At 40.9% G+C, this 17208-nt stretch overlaps 1 protein-coding gene across 1 annotated transcript in view; it reads left to right on the forward strand.

Annotated features, from left to right (window-relative positions):
• LOC125462590 (ras-related protein Rab-26-like) overlaps window positions 1-17208 on the forward strand; it is a 352335-nt gene that overhangs the window by 204057 nt on the left and 131070 nt on the right. The window contains exon 5 of the mRNA XM_048552777.2: window positions 13560-13612. Within this exon, the coding sequence (XP_048408734.1) occupies window positions 13560-13612 (53 nt within the window). The remainder of the gene's footprint in view (window positions 1-13559; window positions 13613-17208) is intronic.

The raw sequence follows: 17208 nt of genomic DNA on the forward strand, positions 1-17208 counted from the left end.
TTCACATAACCCCACAAAAAAACACACCTCATGCTGTTAGCAAGAACTGCAGATGCTTGAGTCAGAGTCAATGCAGTGTGGAGCTGGAGGAACCCAGCAGGCCAGGCAGCATCGGACGAGCAGGCAAGTCGATATTTCAGATTGGGACCCTACTTCAGAACCGACCTGAAATGTCAGTCTTTCCTGCTCCTCTGAAGCTGCCTGACCTGCTGAGTTCCTCCAGCTCCACACTGTATTGACACCTCATGCTGACATGTAATATCCTGGCCCCTGTGTGTAATGGAGTTTCTCCTGATTCCCTTTAGGTTTATCAGCGAGTGTAACTTATAACTATTGCTTCTGCCTAGCCTATCAAAACCAGTCATACCTTTGAGGGTAACACGGTGTAGAGCTGGATGAACACAGCAGGCCAAGCAGCATCAGAGGAGCAGGAAAGCTGACGTTTCGGGCCTAGTCTCGAAACGTCAGCTTTCCTGCTCCTCTGATGCTGCTTGGTCTGCTGTACTCATCCAGCTCTACACCGTGGTATCTCAGATTCTCCAGCATCGGCAGTTCCTACTGTCTCTGATACCGTTGAAGGTACTTTTATTGGCCACAACTCAGTCTCATGTTTTTCTGGAGAAGAGAACTCCTTTGGATATATCTATACCTTCTCAGTTCTGGTATAATCCTACTTGCATTTTGTCCAGTTCTGGCAAGACAGACTATTGTCCAGGGCATTTGTGGTTTCACAGAATATGTAACATTTTTAATTGCAAGATATTTCAGCAATAATCCCACCCTCCTTTTGCCTGCCCCAGCTGAAAGCCATTGAGGCTGAGGGAGATTCTGGTTTCATTCTGAAAGCTTCATCTGACCAAATGATCCAAAGTGAATCTCAAAAGAGTGGAACAAATCACTCGCATGAACAGTAATAAGTCTTGAAGGGAATGTTACATTTTATACTGGAGCTCCTCCACAAACACTTCTGCCCAATGAAAACACATACTGAGGGCTCAGAAGTGCACAATTCAAAAACCAACTCCTCTAGCATGATTTCCAGTCATATATTTGACAGAGACGAGTTTCAGTGTTATGTTTCAGGAAGCCAGCTGGTGAAAGATAGAACTGCACCCAAGCTTTACACATTTTTATAAGCATTTATATTGCAAATTACAGAGATACAATTACAAGCAAGCACCTCCTAAACTGACACTACCTTCATCCACTGCTGCCAATTTACATAACTAAATAGAGTTTAGGAAACAAAACATCGCAGGCTGTCAGCCATGTGGTGATTGCTGGTTGAGTTCTCAGCCAAATTTATTAAATGTATATGGCACAGTCTCTCACGCATAAATGTGTATCTACTTGAAAAGGCAGATGCTCATTGAGAAAGGCAGCTGCGCTGACTGTGCAGCATTTTCTCAGCACTGTCCTGGGACATCAGCCCAGATTATAGGTTTACATCCCTGGAGTGAGATATCAAATCCACAACCTTTTAAGTCAGACCTAAAAGTGCTACCAACGGAGCTGCAACTATTGTGCAGCTTAATGTGCAGCTCAGAGAAAGCTTCAAACATTCAGCCTTAATATAATTATCACGAAGTAGCTGATTCAATAGATCATCTCCCTGCTCCAGTTGGTCTCATCACTCAAAGAGCAATGACTGTGTCCCAGTATTTTCTTGGCTCAGACTGACTTACCATATGTAGGATAGTAAGCAATACAGGGAACCAAAAATCATTAAACCTTGATAAAATTCATTCGTCTTCCCTGTCAGAATAGATATACTTCACAAAGCTATCTGTCTCATATTTATTGTCAGTAGAAATTTTCACTTGTTCACTTAAGACAGGAAAAGATGCTTGGACTGTCCTCCCAGTTGACTCTCTGAACCAGTGAAGTAGAGATACATTTTTTTTGGACTTGTTGCCACAGTATTTCCTTTGCTCTCTCACTCTTTTATTTTTTTTTGTTTTTCTCTTTCTCTTTCAGGATCTCATCTTTAACTCATTTCTGTTTAATTCACATTCTTGCACACTTTCTCTCCCTGTTGCTTTTAAATTTGCTTCTCTTTCATTATCACCTACTCTATCTCTATCCCTATCTTTCCATCATTTTCAGTTTTCCCCCCTCCCGCTCTTTCTATATGTTCCTCTTTCCTTCTTTCTCTCTCTGTCTCCCTCATTCTCCCCCCCACCCTTTCCCAGTTGTTTCTTTTGCATTTTCATTGCGTTTCTCACTCTACATCTCTTTTTAATCGTGCAGATATGTTTGACATCATATTCTCTGTGTAAGGTAGTAACAGGGTCTGCTGGCTCTGAGGAGTTGAAGAAGACATACTTACATAGTTAAAAAGAACTGAAATGATCCCTTATTCTAAATAGGTAAATGGTAATGTCCAGAAATTGCCACAATGCAGTTGGAAAGAGAATTTAGCAATACTAAAGTTACCCACGATACAAAATCGCTAGAGTTGTTTCACAGACAAGGTGCCTTCATATTCCAGAAAATTTATGGATGTTTTAGTTCATTTCCGCCTTTTCTAGAAGTTTTATATGGGAAAATAAAACAATGGGAAATGGGACACTGGAGGGGCACAAGTTTAACCTATATCAGCGGGCATAAAACACAGCAGATAAGGACGAGTGCCAGCTCTAATCCCTGCTTACTCTTGACTCATTATTACAGACAGTAAAATCTGGCCAGGCATAAACCCAGCATTGCACCTGATCCTGTGGGTTTCATGTGAGAAGGGATAAGAGTCAATAGCCCCTGAGGAATTAGTGTCTTTTGAAACATAGAGTAGAATCATAGAATGACCACAGTGTGGAAACAGGCCCTTCAGCCTGTGTATAATCATGATGGAGCCATTGACAATTGAAAAGTGATTCCCCTCCCGACCCCTAAAATATTTCCCTGAAGGGAAGCCACGCCCAGTTGAATACTTTAACCACTGCTGAGTTCCCACTGCACTGCTTCCCAATAGTGATTAAGACAATGTTGAGCTATCCGTGGGAAATCCAGGCTAGAATGCTAGAAGTGACCTGCGAGTGACCTGTCAGTGGTGTGTGATAACATGTCTGAACAGGCTGATTAGAAAATATCTCGAAGTGAATTACTGGGGACGGGAGTTTCCTCATTGTAAATTGGAGATGCTTTATTTTCAGATGGGGCTTTTCACGAGAATCTAAGTTCTGGAGGGAAGTGAGGGGCAGTTTTAGTCTGCTTTCATTTGAACATTTGTGCCAAAGGAGTTCTGTTCCTCTTAATTTGGTATTCTTAATCTATTTTGCTTGATGCTTTGCTCTGTCTTCTGATAGCTTTTCCCTTCAAAGCTTGCGTCTAAGCAATTAAGAGTATGGTACGTAAATCACATTGTTCGATGATATCAAGTAAATAGTGTGCTGATCTGAGTTTAAGGTGTACATTGCATTCATATTAGGGATGTTAATCCCCCACATATTGTGCAATGGTAAAACTTTCAAACTGACATTTGAGAAGGCAGATTTTCCAGGGTTTGAACAGTTTGAATCAAGTCTTGTGCAAGTCTCGGTCTTAAACCCACACTCACAGTGCACCACTGAGGTTGAGAAAGGTGCTTTATAAATGCAAGAGTTTCAACCTCCTATGGCACTGGTCATTGTGACTTGCCAGGGATGCTGCTGTTTAGCAATGAACTGTTTTACCCTGGAGGAAGACTATCATTAATTCATGCCATGATGTAACAGAAGAAGGGAAACTGCTTGCTAAATTCTAGAAATATCATTTCTAATATCTATTTACAATCACCCTTTCTATCCATTTTGACTTGCGACCGAGAATAAAAAAAAGGGGCTGAGTTAAAGCAGTTGGTGAGATCCTGGCCGCCACTTCCATGCAGCTCCAAGTGATGGATTCTTTCATCATTATTAAACAATGTCAGCACTAATGTACATGAACAACATTTCTCCCCCAAACATATTAGGTACTCATCAGTCTGCTAGGTGAGTATTTGCCACAGTTGGTCAAAGTGACTGTGCAACTAAAGCAAAAATCTATGGGGTCAGATGTCATTAAACATTGCATGGAGCATAACTCTTATTCAAAATAAATTTGCAACGAATCACCCTTTAAAACTACTTTATTCCACAAAAACAGTGTAAAATAATCTTCCTTTAATCCCCTGACAGAAACGTTTCATTAATAAGTAACTTGTTGTGTGTGGAAGTGTAGCAGCTATAAATCACATTGTTGATGTATGTGTCATATGCAATTAAAAACCTCATTAGTATCCCTGGTTGATGCTGAACACCTTTTTCAACTGTCTGTGACTACAAGGTGTCTTTTCACACACTTTCTCACAAAATTTCGAAGTGGATTTTGTGTCATATTTACATGATTATACAAAACAGTTCAAGTGTAATTGTACAACGTGACTTTTGTTGCTTCTTCATTTAATATCCCAAGCGCTCATTGCTTTGTGGGAACCAATATGTTTGGAGCCACACAGACCTGAAACAATTTGCCATCACAGATGGCAACAGGTTTAGCTCCAAGTCCCAAAATACTTGAAATTATTCAACAATGGTAGTGTCAACAGCATTAGGCTGTGTGGAGCTCTAAAAACACGCTTAATAATTGTGGTAATACTATAGGATAGGACCACCTTCTCTGGTGTAATTAGGGGTTAGCAATAAATGCTGTCCTTTGACAGCCACCTCCCATGTCCCCTGAATGGAGAGAAAAAGAGACTTCGCGCTTAGAGCTGCAAAAATGGTACAAAACAAAAATGCCATTTCCAAAGCAGTTTTCGCAGTCTCCAGAAGTGTTTATTTTAAAGCCAATTGACTAACTGTGTAACATGGTAAATGAGGCAGTCAGTTTTTTGCACAGAACGATCCCACAAAAGGCGACACAAAAACCAAAAGATGATCATTGCAAGGTAAATATTGGCTGGAACACTAAAAATAACAAACCTGCTCTTCTTTGCAATAGTGCCAGGGTATCTTTTACATTCTTATTGAGAACTTCAGTTTAATATCCAGAAGACAGAACCTCCAGCAGTGCAAATTAGCACACTGTATCTTTCAGGGAAGGAGCAGGGCTTTGGGACTAATTGGATAACTCTTTCAAAAATAAGCAGCAAACATGGTGGGTCAAATGGTCCTATGTGATTTAGCGTGTGATCTAGCCACACAAAACTCTCATGTTGATGAGTGTACCATTCCTGTAGGTGAACAGACAGCACACAACAATGCATAAGAGGCTCAGGCTAAAGAAGTCTGTTTTCCTAGCACAAATAGAGGAAAGTACCTTACACAGACCTTTGGTTGCCAACTCTCCCGGATTGTCCTGGAGTTGCCAGGAATTCAAGGTTAACCTCCTGCTAAGAGCAATCTGGTTGAAAAACCCTAGGGGCGTTGAAAAACAGTTCTTTTCATTTTCTTGGAGTACCTGTTTTGTTAGTTTCAAACTGTTGGAGTTTGGAGTGTCGTGAAGAATAGATGTTTTGACTGACAGTGAGGTGTCATTTGCCATTTGGTGTGGGAAGATGGGGCACTGTGAGGATGGGCTACCAGTGAGGGAATGAGGCAGATCGAAATGGGAGGTTTTGTGATGACGCCTATGTGAATGCATTTAGCCCAATTTGGTAATAGTACTGGGATCCTACGCACACACGAAGGAGAATCAGATTGGTTTGATTTAGTATAATCAAACATATTTAAATGTTGAACAGAAACAACTTGAATTGAAATTCCCACACAATCGGAAGGTTTTCACCTCAATTTTAGTTTTCACCTACCTAATATAGCTTTGTCCTTCAGTGATTGTGAAGGAAAATCGGAGTGACTGCAGGGTAAAATTAGCCTTCACACTGAGATTCAACCTTAACTGTTATATTTGTGGAATACACAGACTTTTAGGTTATGTTGCCTGAGATCACTGGGAATTATCTTCATCTTTTATCATTTTGTAATTTATTCTAGCCCTGCCTTGTTAATAATCCCATACGATGTGCACAGATGGTTGATTTGCAACGTGCAAGTTTAGTGAGACTAGCATCCTGTGTGCATTCTCAAGATCTCTGTGCTTCTGTACTCCTTAGCGATAATTAAGTGAAGTTGAGATGCAATGGTTTGGGTTGGGTCTGAATCAGAAAAACCGGCACTTATTTTGCTGAATTGGACTCATAAATCTTTTTGTACATGCAGTTACCATCACTCTCTTGAATTAAACTATTCACTAGTTTTGCATTGAGAAGATACATATGTAGGGTCAAGGTTCATATTGTTTAAAATCATAATAAATTACTAAATGTATTTAGTTGAACAGTTGAAATAGCTTCTAAGATACTAGAATAAATAATGATAGCTTCAGTAGTAACAGAAGAGATAGTCGTGTATTAGGAACATTAGCAGACTGTGAATCTAAACACCAAGGCCCTGATTAGGGAATGTGCTTTTAACTCTTAGAATTGCAGCTGATGAAATTTAAATTTAATTCATAAAATCTGCAATTGAAAGCTGGTCTTCATAAACATGACTATAAAATTGTCATTATTTTTCAGGAAAGCCCTTTAGGATAGGAAATCTGCTGGCCATATCTGGTCTGGCCCACATGTGACTCCAGATCCATAACAACATTGTTGATTCTTAACTACCCTCAAATGCCAGTGGCAAGCCTTGCTACTAGCATTTGCATCCCATAAAAGGATTAAGAAAGTAAAATGGGGATAATTGTATCCACAAGGATATTGAATTGAGATGGACAAGGAAAGCTTATACATGGAAACACAAAGTTCCCCTTCAAGCCACTCACTATCCTGACTAAAACACTGTTCCTTCACTGTCGCTGGTTCAAAATCCTGGAATTCCCTCCCTAATGGAATTGTGGGTCTACTTACTGTGGTCCAAGAAGGCAGCTTCTCACCACCCACTTCTCAAGGGCAACCAGGGACGGGTAGTATAATCTGGCACAGCTAGTAACACGCATGTCCCTCAAGAGATTCAAAGAAATCTTCTGATTTTAACTTGCACTGGCTTCATGAAAAGTCAAACTATCCCTCCTCACAGTAAAAGTGGGGGAGGTTTTGGATATCCCTTGGAAGCCCAAGCTTGAAGGAATAATTGGATGATGTGATCAAACCAAGACCTATTGGAACTAACAAATTTGTTTGTAGAAACCTGTGTATAGTACGAGCAAGGAACTACTGATAGAATGCAATTCCTCAATTTGCAAGTGCTGGGAAACCTGAATAATATCAGGAAATGGTATGTTAGGTTTTATTTTGATAAAGAGAATGTAGGGAAGCACTTGCTATGATCTGTAGAAGCTAACTGTAATTCTCGTTTCCAATATTATGTCATATCAAGCTCTTGATTCTTCCCTTCCTTTCCAGAACTTATTTTCCACACACCTAACTCCAGAAATAACTGCTGGAAATCTCGGCAGGTCAGGCAACATCTGTCGTGAGATTCAGAGCCAACGTTTCAGGTCAATGACCTTTCACCAGCACTGCATGAAATTTCCTTAAGCTGGGCGTTAGACTGTCCATAGGTACCTAGATCCTGCAGCTCTCCGTTACATGGGCTGTGTGACACCACACTCTGCACCAGAGCCTTTGATACATGCAATGAATTCTTGTTTTAGAAGCTTCAAGATTTACGATGTATATCCGACTGAGTAATTAAAGTAGCTTTGAACAAGAAAGTGGCCAATATTTAACCTCAAAGCTTCTCAGTAACTAGAAGAGCAGAGAAGCTATTGGATTTGAGAATCCATTCACCCTTAAATATTCTAATGTTGTGAAAAATCAACTGTACAGTGGAGGGGACTGTAGTGCACTGTAGTTGTGCAAGGAAAAGCAGAATTTGATTGCTTCTGGCCACGAAAACCAAAAACAACTTACAAACTGCTGAAGTTATCCAAAGTGCATTGTTAATTGTGTGCATCATTTCAACTCTAATCATGTTTCAATGATAAGTAGGAAACCGAATGTAAGTGTAATTGGTGGTCTTTACAATTCAAAATCTTTGAATTTTTAGATCTTTGAATCTTTGGATTTAACTTGTCTGGTACTTTGCGCAGAGAATTTAGAAAATAAAGTCTACATTGAGCATGAAATTGCTCTTCCCCAGCAGTTTCAAACAAACAATCAGAAACCTGTTTCATATCCTGCCAAATATTCATTCCCAGGATGTTCACAGCATGAGTATTAAATGTGGTCAAAGCTGTCCATGGATCCACTATTTCACAAAATGCAGCTAGAAAAATATCACCCCCAGTATCTATTATTGAACCAATAATTGTGATTCCACACAAAAACTATAGCTCTGGCTGTGCCCGCCTCCTTTTTCAAACAACATGGATTACTCCATCAAGTCTCTGAATACACTATCGTCCGTTTCTTTGAACTATATCTGCTGCGCCAAGCTTAGCAACCCTGGGCCTTGACCAGAGACACCGATATCTCTGGCAATGCTCTATTCCTCCAAACTTATTCCTTGACAAACAGCTATAAATGTCTGGAATAGTTTGCACAGATGAGATGATGTTAAGTTAACTTTTTACATAATTGTGTATGTCTCAACCCTATTCCCATACCTGTCATTTGGTATGGGTCAATGACTTCTGTTGTATTTTTGTTAACTGTAATGTTTTGAAAAGACAATGGTCTAATGCATTACATGTTATGTGGGTGAAGTTGATCTGCATTAGTCGTGTGACATGGGTGCAATGTGAATTGGGACTCCATTCATACATTGCCCAAGTTTCTCTTATTGAATAGGAAAAGTACTAGTTTGTGAACTCTGCACTTTGTTGTGGTTCAGTTGATTTGCCACTTATCTCTGAAGTTGTAGGTTTATGACCCATTTTGGGACTTGCACACAAAAGCCAAAGTCAGAAACAATGCCCCAGTGCAGTGCTGAGGGAGTGTGATACTGTTGGAACAGATAAAACATTAAACAAAAGTTCAATCTGTCCACTGTGCAGGATGTAAATTATCTCATGGTACTGTTTATGAAGGGCAGCAAATACTGTTGTCTTGGCTGATATTTATCCCTCATTAAACATCACAGGCATTATTTATCACAGTGCTTTTGGTGGGAGCTTGCTGAGCACAGAAAGACTGCTGTACTACATATCTTCGCAAAGTAACTATGCCTCAAAATTACTTCAATGCTCATAAAGACTTTAAACACACTTGGCAGTGATAAAAGGTACTTAATGAATGTAAATTTTTTTGTCAATCTCACACATGCCACCAACTCTGTCATGTCATTGGTTTTGATGTCACAAGCGTTGGACTATGTAAAACACACTGGGCCAGATTCTTCAGGGCGTGGCACTCATGTTTAGGATTACCATTCCCAGCCCTCATATATATGAAAGAAAGGAGCTCCAGACTTCGAAGAGGAGATCTCCCTCATGTCTCCCTCAGAGATGCAGAGCCATACTTCCATTCTGGCAATTCTTTTGTGGCATAGAAATGTCAGCAGGAAGCACACCATGTCCCATTTTCACAGTAACCAGCTGCTGGATTTTGAATTGTAAAGGTCCCCAGAGCTGCTGGGAAATGGTAAATATATAAAGTAAGTGTGATGTTGGGGCGCTGCGAGGACAGGGTGCTAGGTAAGTGCCAGGTGCCAGCAGGGGAGGGGAGTAGGGGCCATCTGGTGAAGGGGCCAGCTCGGGAGGGGTCTGGGACGGCAATGGGAGCTGGTAAAGTAATGCCGTGTTTATGGCAGCTTGGGCTGGGCTGGAGAAACTGGGTACACTGTGGTGTGGGGAAGGTGGTTCTTAAGTTCGGTGGAGACTGGGGACCAGTAGGGGAAGGCGGGGGGATTAGATCGTTGTGTGAGTCCGGAGGGGCAAGGCTAATGGGTGGTCATATCCAGCAGTACGGTAGGTATCCAGTCCTGTGCTGACAGTGTGGTAAGAGGTAAGAGATTGGTTCAGGTTTCGTGGGGCTTGGATCAGATGATTATGGGGCTAGTGATGGATTGAGGACAGAGCAGGACTGCAGGCATAAGTGGGTGTTTATGGGGGGGCAGGGTTCTCAGTGGGGGGTTTCCTGCTGAGAAGAAGCTGTTGGGTTCTAGGGTGGGGGCAGGTCTTGGAGAGTGCGTCAGTCCCTGGGGGTGTCAGAGTTGAGCCTGGGTCGTGGAAGTGTTTTGGGGGAGGTGTAGTGGACGTGTTGTATTATGTATGGTATCAGTTTGATAGTTACTCAGGAGTTAGATTCTGTATTTAACATTCTAACTTTTCCTGCCAAACAATTTTCCTCAGTCATTAGAACTATTTGAAGTCTTATGGATACTTTGGGAGGGCTCCAGGCCTAGAGGAATTGCCCAGCACAAAATTTACTCTCCTCAGTGATTCAACTGGAGTTTGCTAGATTGGAAATTCCACAGTTTCCCAACTTCCACCTCAAGTGGAGTAATAACTGCATGCGGAAAATCTGTCCAACTGTTTCATTTGTGAATAGCCCACCTATTTCAGCTCTATCAAAATGCTCTACATTGCAATAGAAGATCAGTCAGCAAGGAAACCATCCACAGCCAGTATGGTATCCTGCAAGGACAGAGCCAACAGCTTCTCATGAAGTGAAGCAGTATGACATCCTGAGGTATTGGAACTTGATTAAAAGAAATTACAGGTTCTGTTTCCAAACTACAGTGATCTTGAAGATAGTTAATAGCTGTTGGACTACCTACTGTTTTCATGTAAAGTGCAAAGAACTTTAGTTTGAGCAAAGACAGAAAACCTTGGAAATGTAAGCATTGTCATGCAGGAGTCTGCTTCTCGTCAGTGCTTGTGTTTTTGTAAGTTTTAACTGCACAGTTCTGAAAGATCTGAAGGGAATAAATTTAAAGTATTTTTTAATCGATGCCAGGTTAGTTGGTCTACAGGTAGTTCTCTTCATTTAGAAGTTTTGGGATTAATATTCCAAACTATTAATAATGTTTGATCAATATTAGAATCCTGGAATGATTATAGGGTTGTAAAAGACCTTTCAGACCTACAAAACCATACTGCCTCTCTGTGAGAGTATTTTAACATGCTGTGCTCAAGCAGCTATACCCCATACGCTTACCCATGTTTTCTATCCAGGTACGTAAGCAATTTCCTTTTGAAAACCACTGAATCTGTCTGCACCAGCCCCGAAGGACCACATTTGGGATTGTAGCGACTTGCTGAGTAATGAGGTTTTTCTTCATGTTGCCTTCAAAGCTTGAGTTTAAAACTTGGGTTCTCCAGTTCTAAACCCTTCCACCAAAGGATCCAGTTACTCTCCATCTCCTCTGTAAAAACCCCTCATCATTTTCATGATGTTCTTGGAAATGGAACCAATCAAGCCTAAGTCCATCTCCATATCACTTGCTCACACAGTATCCTAGACAAGAAATCTGAAATGAGCTCAATTAATGATCAATAACAAGTCTTGTCCCACCCTCTCCCAGTCTTTGACTCACAGAGAGGCCCACACATCACAAGAAGCCACTAAATTTAGCTGTGTGGGTTTCTGGCAGTCCATCCTTTTGTAGGCCCCTTGACCCATCAGAAACGCATCCCCTTTCTTTTTGCCTACTGCCCTTAACCCTTCACTTCGGTATCTTGAAGCCAGAACCCCAATCCAACTCACTTCAACCCAACTCACTTCAATCCTACCCATGCCTACAACTCGGACCCTGCCTTTGCCATGTCAGTGGGTGCTGCTCATCTTTGGGGACTGCTTGTAGGCCCAGAAATGGCCAATGTTCCAGGCTTGCCCTGGTATGGACAATCATGCTTCCTCCCAGGAAATGGGTGGAAATCTTGTGGGCGAGATCAGGGGTGGGCACACCTCCACCAGCTTTTCAGCATGAAGAGATGTTGGGTATTACAGTACTGTGTAAAATTCAGTCTTGTGGTGTCATTCAGATCTTTACAGCTTTCTATCTGCCGTTTAACAGTGGACTTCCATCTATTTTCCTAAATAGGTATGACAGTCCAAAGGCATTATCACTAGACTGTTAATCCAGAGACCCAGATTCTGTTCTGGGGACCTGGGCTCGAATCCTGCCATGGCAGATGGTGGAATTTGCTTACACTAATACTCTAGAAATAATGATGACCATGAAACTATTGCCAAATGTGAGGAAAAACCCATCTGGTTCTCATTCACTAATATCCTTGAGGGAAGGAAATCTGCCATCTTTGCCTGGTCTGGCCTTCATGTGATTCCAGACTCACAGCAACATGGCTGACTCTTAACTGGCCTCTTGACAATGGGGGATGGGCAATAAATGCTGGTCTAACCAGTGACACTCACATTCCATGAATGAATTAAACAACAGGTTTGAGTCTCCATTTAGCACAAATAAACACACTAACAGTGACAGACAAACAAGATCCTTTAGACCATAAAGCCTGTCTATATAATCATGATCACCTTGTTTATCATGAAATATACACTCACAATCATGTGACCAGAGCAGCTAAAGAAATTTGCTACAAAAGCATTGAGTGTTGTAAAATTATACTCATTCCCCTCTCCAGCTGGTAGAATTTTTGCTATCGCTTCTGTTACTGTCAGCCAGCCAAACCTCATAGAATAAGAGTTCCTAATTTGGTCTGTTAATCTGGTCCAGTCAGGGAGCCCTGGCTGACAGATAAAAAGGGGAGAGATCGACCAACTGAGACCAGACTCTGAACAGGCAGTGCCTAGGTCAAGGAGGGTGATTCATGTATGGAATGAGCTTCCTGCAGAAGTAGTGGACGTGGGCACAGTTACAATGTTTAAAAGACATTAGGGTAAGTACACGAACAGGAAAGGTTTGGAGGGATATGGGCAAAGAGCAGGAGGCGGCACTGGCTTAGTTTGGGATTATGTTCACCATGGACTGGTTGGACTGAAGGGTCTGTTTCTGTGCTGTATGACTCTATGACTATAACTGTTCTTGTGTTATTGAAGGATAACCTGCGTACAGGATCAGCCTCCATGCAGTTATTTCAAAAGTCATGTGCAATAATATTCACACTGAAATATGCATTTATTCAGCAAATATGGAAGTTAAAAGCATTGAATTACTTTCCTTTGAAATTTCAAATAGTGAACCAAATGTTTATCATTGGAATAAGAGATGCTAAAGAAACGATAAAAATATATTTTCTTAAAAACATGGTGTGGGTTTTTTTTATCTTTATGGAGAATTTTGAAATTCCACCAATGTAAAAATCAATTAAAAAACCAATTTTCAGATCCAAAGAAGGTATTTATAAGTGATAACAAGCACTGTTAAAAGTCCAGCTGCATTTCTTACAACAAAGATGTGATTTATTCAAGGGATTTCATGGTGAACCCAATAGCATCAAGGTGAAGGTCTATTCATTTAGTTGATTTTCCAAAGAGACTGGGGTGTCTCACTGAAGGGGTCATTATAATTACCACTGCAGAATCTGGGTCAGTACTTTTATCTGCATCAATTTTGTTTCATTTCAGTGTATTAGTCATACAAGTCAGCTATTCAAAACATTTTTTGTATGGCCTGAACTTAACCTCACAACTGATTTGTGACTTAATTTTATAAACTATTTCCTTCCTTTTACAGCTCTTCTGCTGCTGTATGACGTCACAAATAAAACATCATTTGACAACATTCAGGTAGGTGGATCTGTATGTCTAATGAAAGGATCAAACCAAATTGTGCATCGATTCATGGGTATAATGTATGCACAGCATCCAAAGTACGATACTATGAAGTACAGTAGGTAAATATGAGGCTTTATAGAGTGGGTGGTGTGGCATCATTTTGATAGACTTGCCCTCCATAGAAGTACATTTTGTGAATTTGCACTGCCAAAGTCATTTCATTGTTGAGGATATAACAAATGGCCAACTCGTGTGGGCAAAACAAAAATAGGAACAAACGGTCAAATTAGAAAGCACTAAATCAATATTTTAAGCATTGTGGAAGTCCCTGTGGAAGTTATGTTGGAAAATATTATTGTACAATATTTCATATTGTTGTATTAAATCCTTTTACTAATTTGATTGTAACTTAATTCATTTGCTTCAAGTGGATTTTAAGTCCTGTGATGAACGATGTACAGGGAAGCTTTAAACTTTAAGAATAACGCGTTATGCTACTATCAGGCAAGTTGTTCCCAATTTAATGTATATGAAGACACACTTGACTGATATTGGGAGAGATTTGAAAACTAGTTGCTCCATTTGTTCATTGCTATTCATTTTGTTTAATGGAGTGTTACACTAAGGTTTCTGATTGGTTAGATATTTAGACATGAGGCTAACATGATCATTTTAGGAAGTTTGATTACAGACTGACATGAGCAAGCTGTGAATTTTGGACACTTGCTGTGGATTGACAGAATGACACTGGCAACTGTGGATCAGTTTTCCTATCAGCGAAAGATTGAAACAATAAACCGTGAACTATGGGTGGAATGTTTCGCAGGCTCCTGTTTATATTGTTAGTCAACTTGTAGCAGTGAAAGAGATTTTCATTATCTTGTGAAGTGATAAATTATTGCAACGGGAATACAGATGATGACACATATACGTGTGACTGGCTCCTTCATATTTATTTATCCGATGCAGGGTGCCCTTCCAGAAATCAGCTCATTGATTGTGTGGAACAATCTCTGCAAGCTAATAAAACTGCTCTGGTGGAATTGAGTAAATATTTTATCTCTTGGACGGAAGGAACCATTTAGTAATGTTTTGCCTGTGGTGTTTCTTCACAAGTACTCTTCTGCAAGATTCAGGGAGGGGGACAAAACTGCAATTTGCTTTGATTTGTTTGCTTTGACGTTTTAGTTTTACTGCGGATTCACCCACACCTCACTGAGGCATGGAGTTCTGCCTGAGGCTGGTGGGGAAATGGGCTGGTGGGGCTCCGTGGCCGAAATGGATCCCCCTGCACAATATGTAGCATCAGATACAATATTTCACACCAGTGGTAGAATTTTCAGCTGTTCAGCTGAGATGCTTCCATAGTATCTTATAGTGATTCCCAGTCTGACGGACGAGAGTAAGAAACTATTGTTGTACAATGTCAAATGTATGGTATTTAACAGGGATTTTGCATGTAGCTTCTGCATATAATGAGGAATGCACACTGTGAAAGACTAGCTGTAAGTTCACTCTATCATCTCTTCCTCCTGCAACCCTTCAATAAATTGACCATTGTTTGCTCCTTTAACGCTGCCTCATGCCTGTTCCCTTGCATCGTGAGAATGACCGCCTTCAACTGTTCAGACCCTAAATACTGGATTGAGCTCCTTAAAGCCTGCTCCTTCTCTGATCCTCTCGTCCCCTTTCTCTTGCATCCTCCTTTGCTGTGCTTCAGAGGAAGAGTTGTATTTGGCTTGGCTTTTCTCAGTGGTACAGGTAACATTGTCATTCAAATTGCTCTGTCTTTCCACCTGCCCATTCGCATGAAGACTCTCTTTCACCTCTGCCTGTGTTGTTCCAATACATTCTTCCTTTGCTGCTCCATTTACAGAGAGACTGTACTTCCAAACGTAAGATATTGAGAGACAGGAACCGAAATAGGCCAGAGAGGAGTTGAAGCTGAGATGAGATCGGCCTTAATTGTACTAAATGATGGAGCAGGCTCAAGTGGCTGAATTTCCTTCTCTTGCTCCGAGTTCCTATGTCTTTATGTCCTTATTCAGCCCATCAACTCTGATGTACTGTTCAATGGTATCAAAGATCTGATAATCTTCAATTGCAATTTTCTGCCTTTTCCCTATAATCCCTGATTCCTTTCCTGATTAAAAATGAGTCTCTTTCAGACTGAATATACTTAACAACACAGCCTCAATGTATAATGGTAACTGTTTAGATACTTCTGCCCAAACATATATATTAACTACCACTAGTGAACTGTTCCAAATATAGTAAAGTAACATCCCATAAACATATCTCAGAAACACATCCTTGGCAAAGGCAAATTTACTAAAATAGATTGTCTTACATGCAATTCAGCAGCAGGAAGAGATCCCCAGCTTTTAGCTGTAATTTTGAGAGGAAGAAAATAGCTTCCACATCCAGCTGCTGCTGCTGCTACTGAAAAGTTAAAAAAAAATCTAACCAGCCTGGTTCATGTCTGAAGAAGGGTCTAGGCCACGTCAAGCTTTCCTGCTCCTCTGATGCTGTTTGGCCTGCTGTGTTCATCCAGCTCTATACCTTGTCATCTCAGATTCTCCAGCATCTGCAGTTCCTACTAGCTCTGAATCCTGGTTCAGTGGGAGCTTGACCCCACCCATTCAGGCTGCTTCTATTGTTCCAACTTTTAAAAAAAACCTGAAGGCTTTACATGCTGTTTACTTTAGGGACTTCGAGCAGATTGCTTGGTACCTCTGTCTCAACCTTTCTGCACAACAAAAATGACAAAAAAAACCCCTTAAAGCCATAGTACCATCACAGTACCATCACATACATGTTCTACCTTCCACTGGCACTGTCTGTTCACAGTTGGGGCAGGATGACCTGGCTTAATGATGTCTCCTGATATGTTGAGAAATTTTGCACAAAACTGAAGTAAGAAGGGATGGTGAAAGAAGGGCCAGAATGGTGCTATGGTATAAACCCAAGAACAGTGCTGATCTACCCCTGCCAAAATGGGCATATGTGCAGTACCAGAAAAATGCTGGCTCTCCACCCTTAATATTTTCCATTGCTATGCTTGAGGAACTTTTATAATTACATGGGAGCATACTGATACAGTTTAACGGACGAAGTGCCAAGTCCTTTTGCAGTATATGGCCGACAATGAACTCAGTCATCAGTAAAGATGAGGTATTTGGTAATGATACAGTGATACCATTCCTCAATCATGACATGACTGAAACAAGTGGCTTGCATCATTGATTGAAAAATGAACATAGAACATAGAACATTACAGCACAGTACAGGCCCTTCGGCCCTCGATGTTGTGCCAACTTAAAATGGTGCCACTTAAACCAGGAATATCTGGGAATATGAGAGGTCTGGGAGAGGCCAGGTAATTTTCAGATGTCTCCTTTTGCTACATTTCAGATTGTGTAACAGGTAATTACAGTTCTGCCTGGAGGTTATGAAAGTGAGACTCATTCGTTGCCAACTCCACCTTTTAGAGATAATAAAATGTGAGGCTGGATGAACACAGCAGGCCAAGCAGCATCTCAGGAGCACAAAAGCTGACGTTTCGGGCCTAGACCCTTCATCAGAGAGGGGGATGGGGGGAGGGAACT

This window comes from Stegostoma tigrinum, chromosome 23, assembly GCF_030684315.1.
Source record: "Stegostoma tigrinum isolate sSteTig4 chromosome 23, sSteTig4.hap1, whole genome shotgun sequence".
Lineage (NCBI taxonomy): Eukaryota > Metazoa > Chordata > Chondrichthyes > Orectolobiformes > Stegostomatidae > Stegostoma > Stegostoma tigrinum.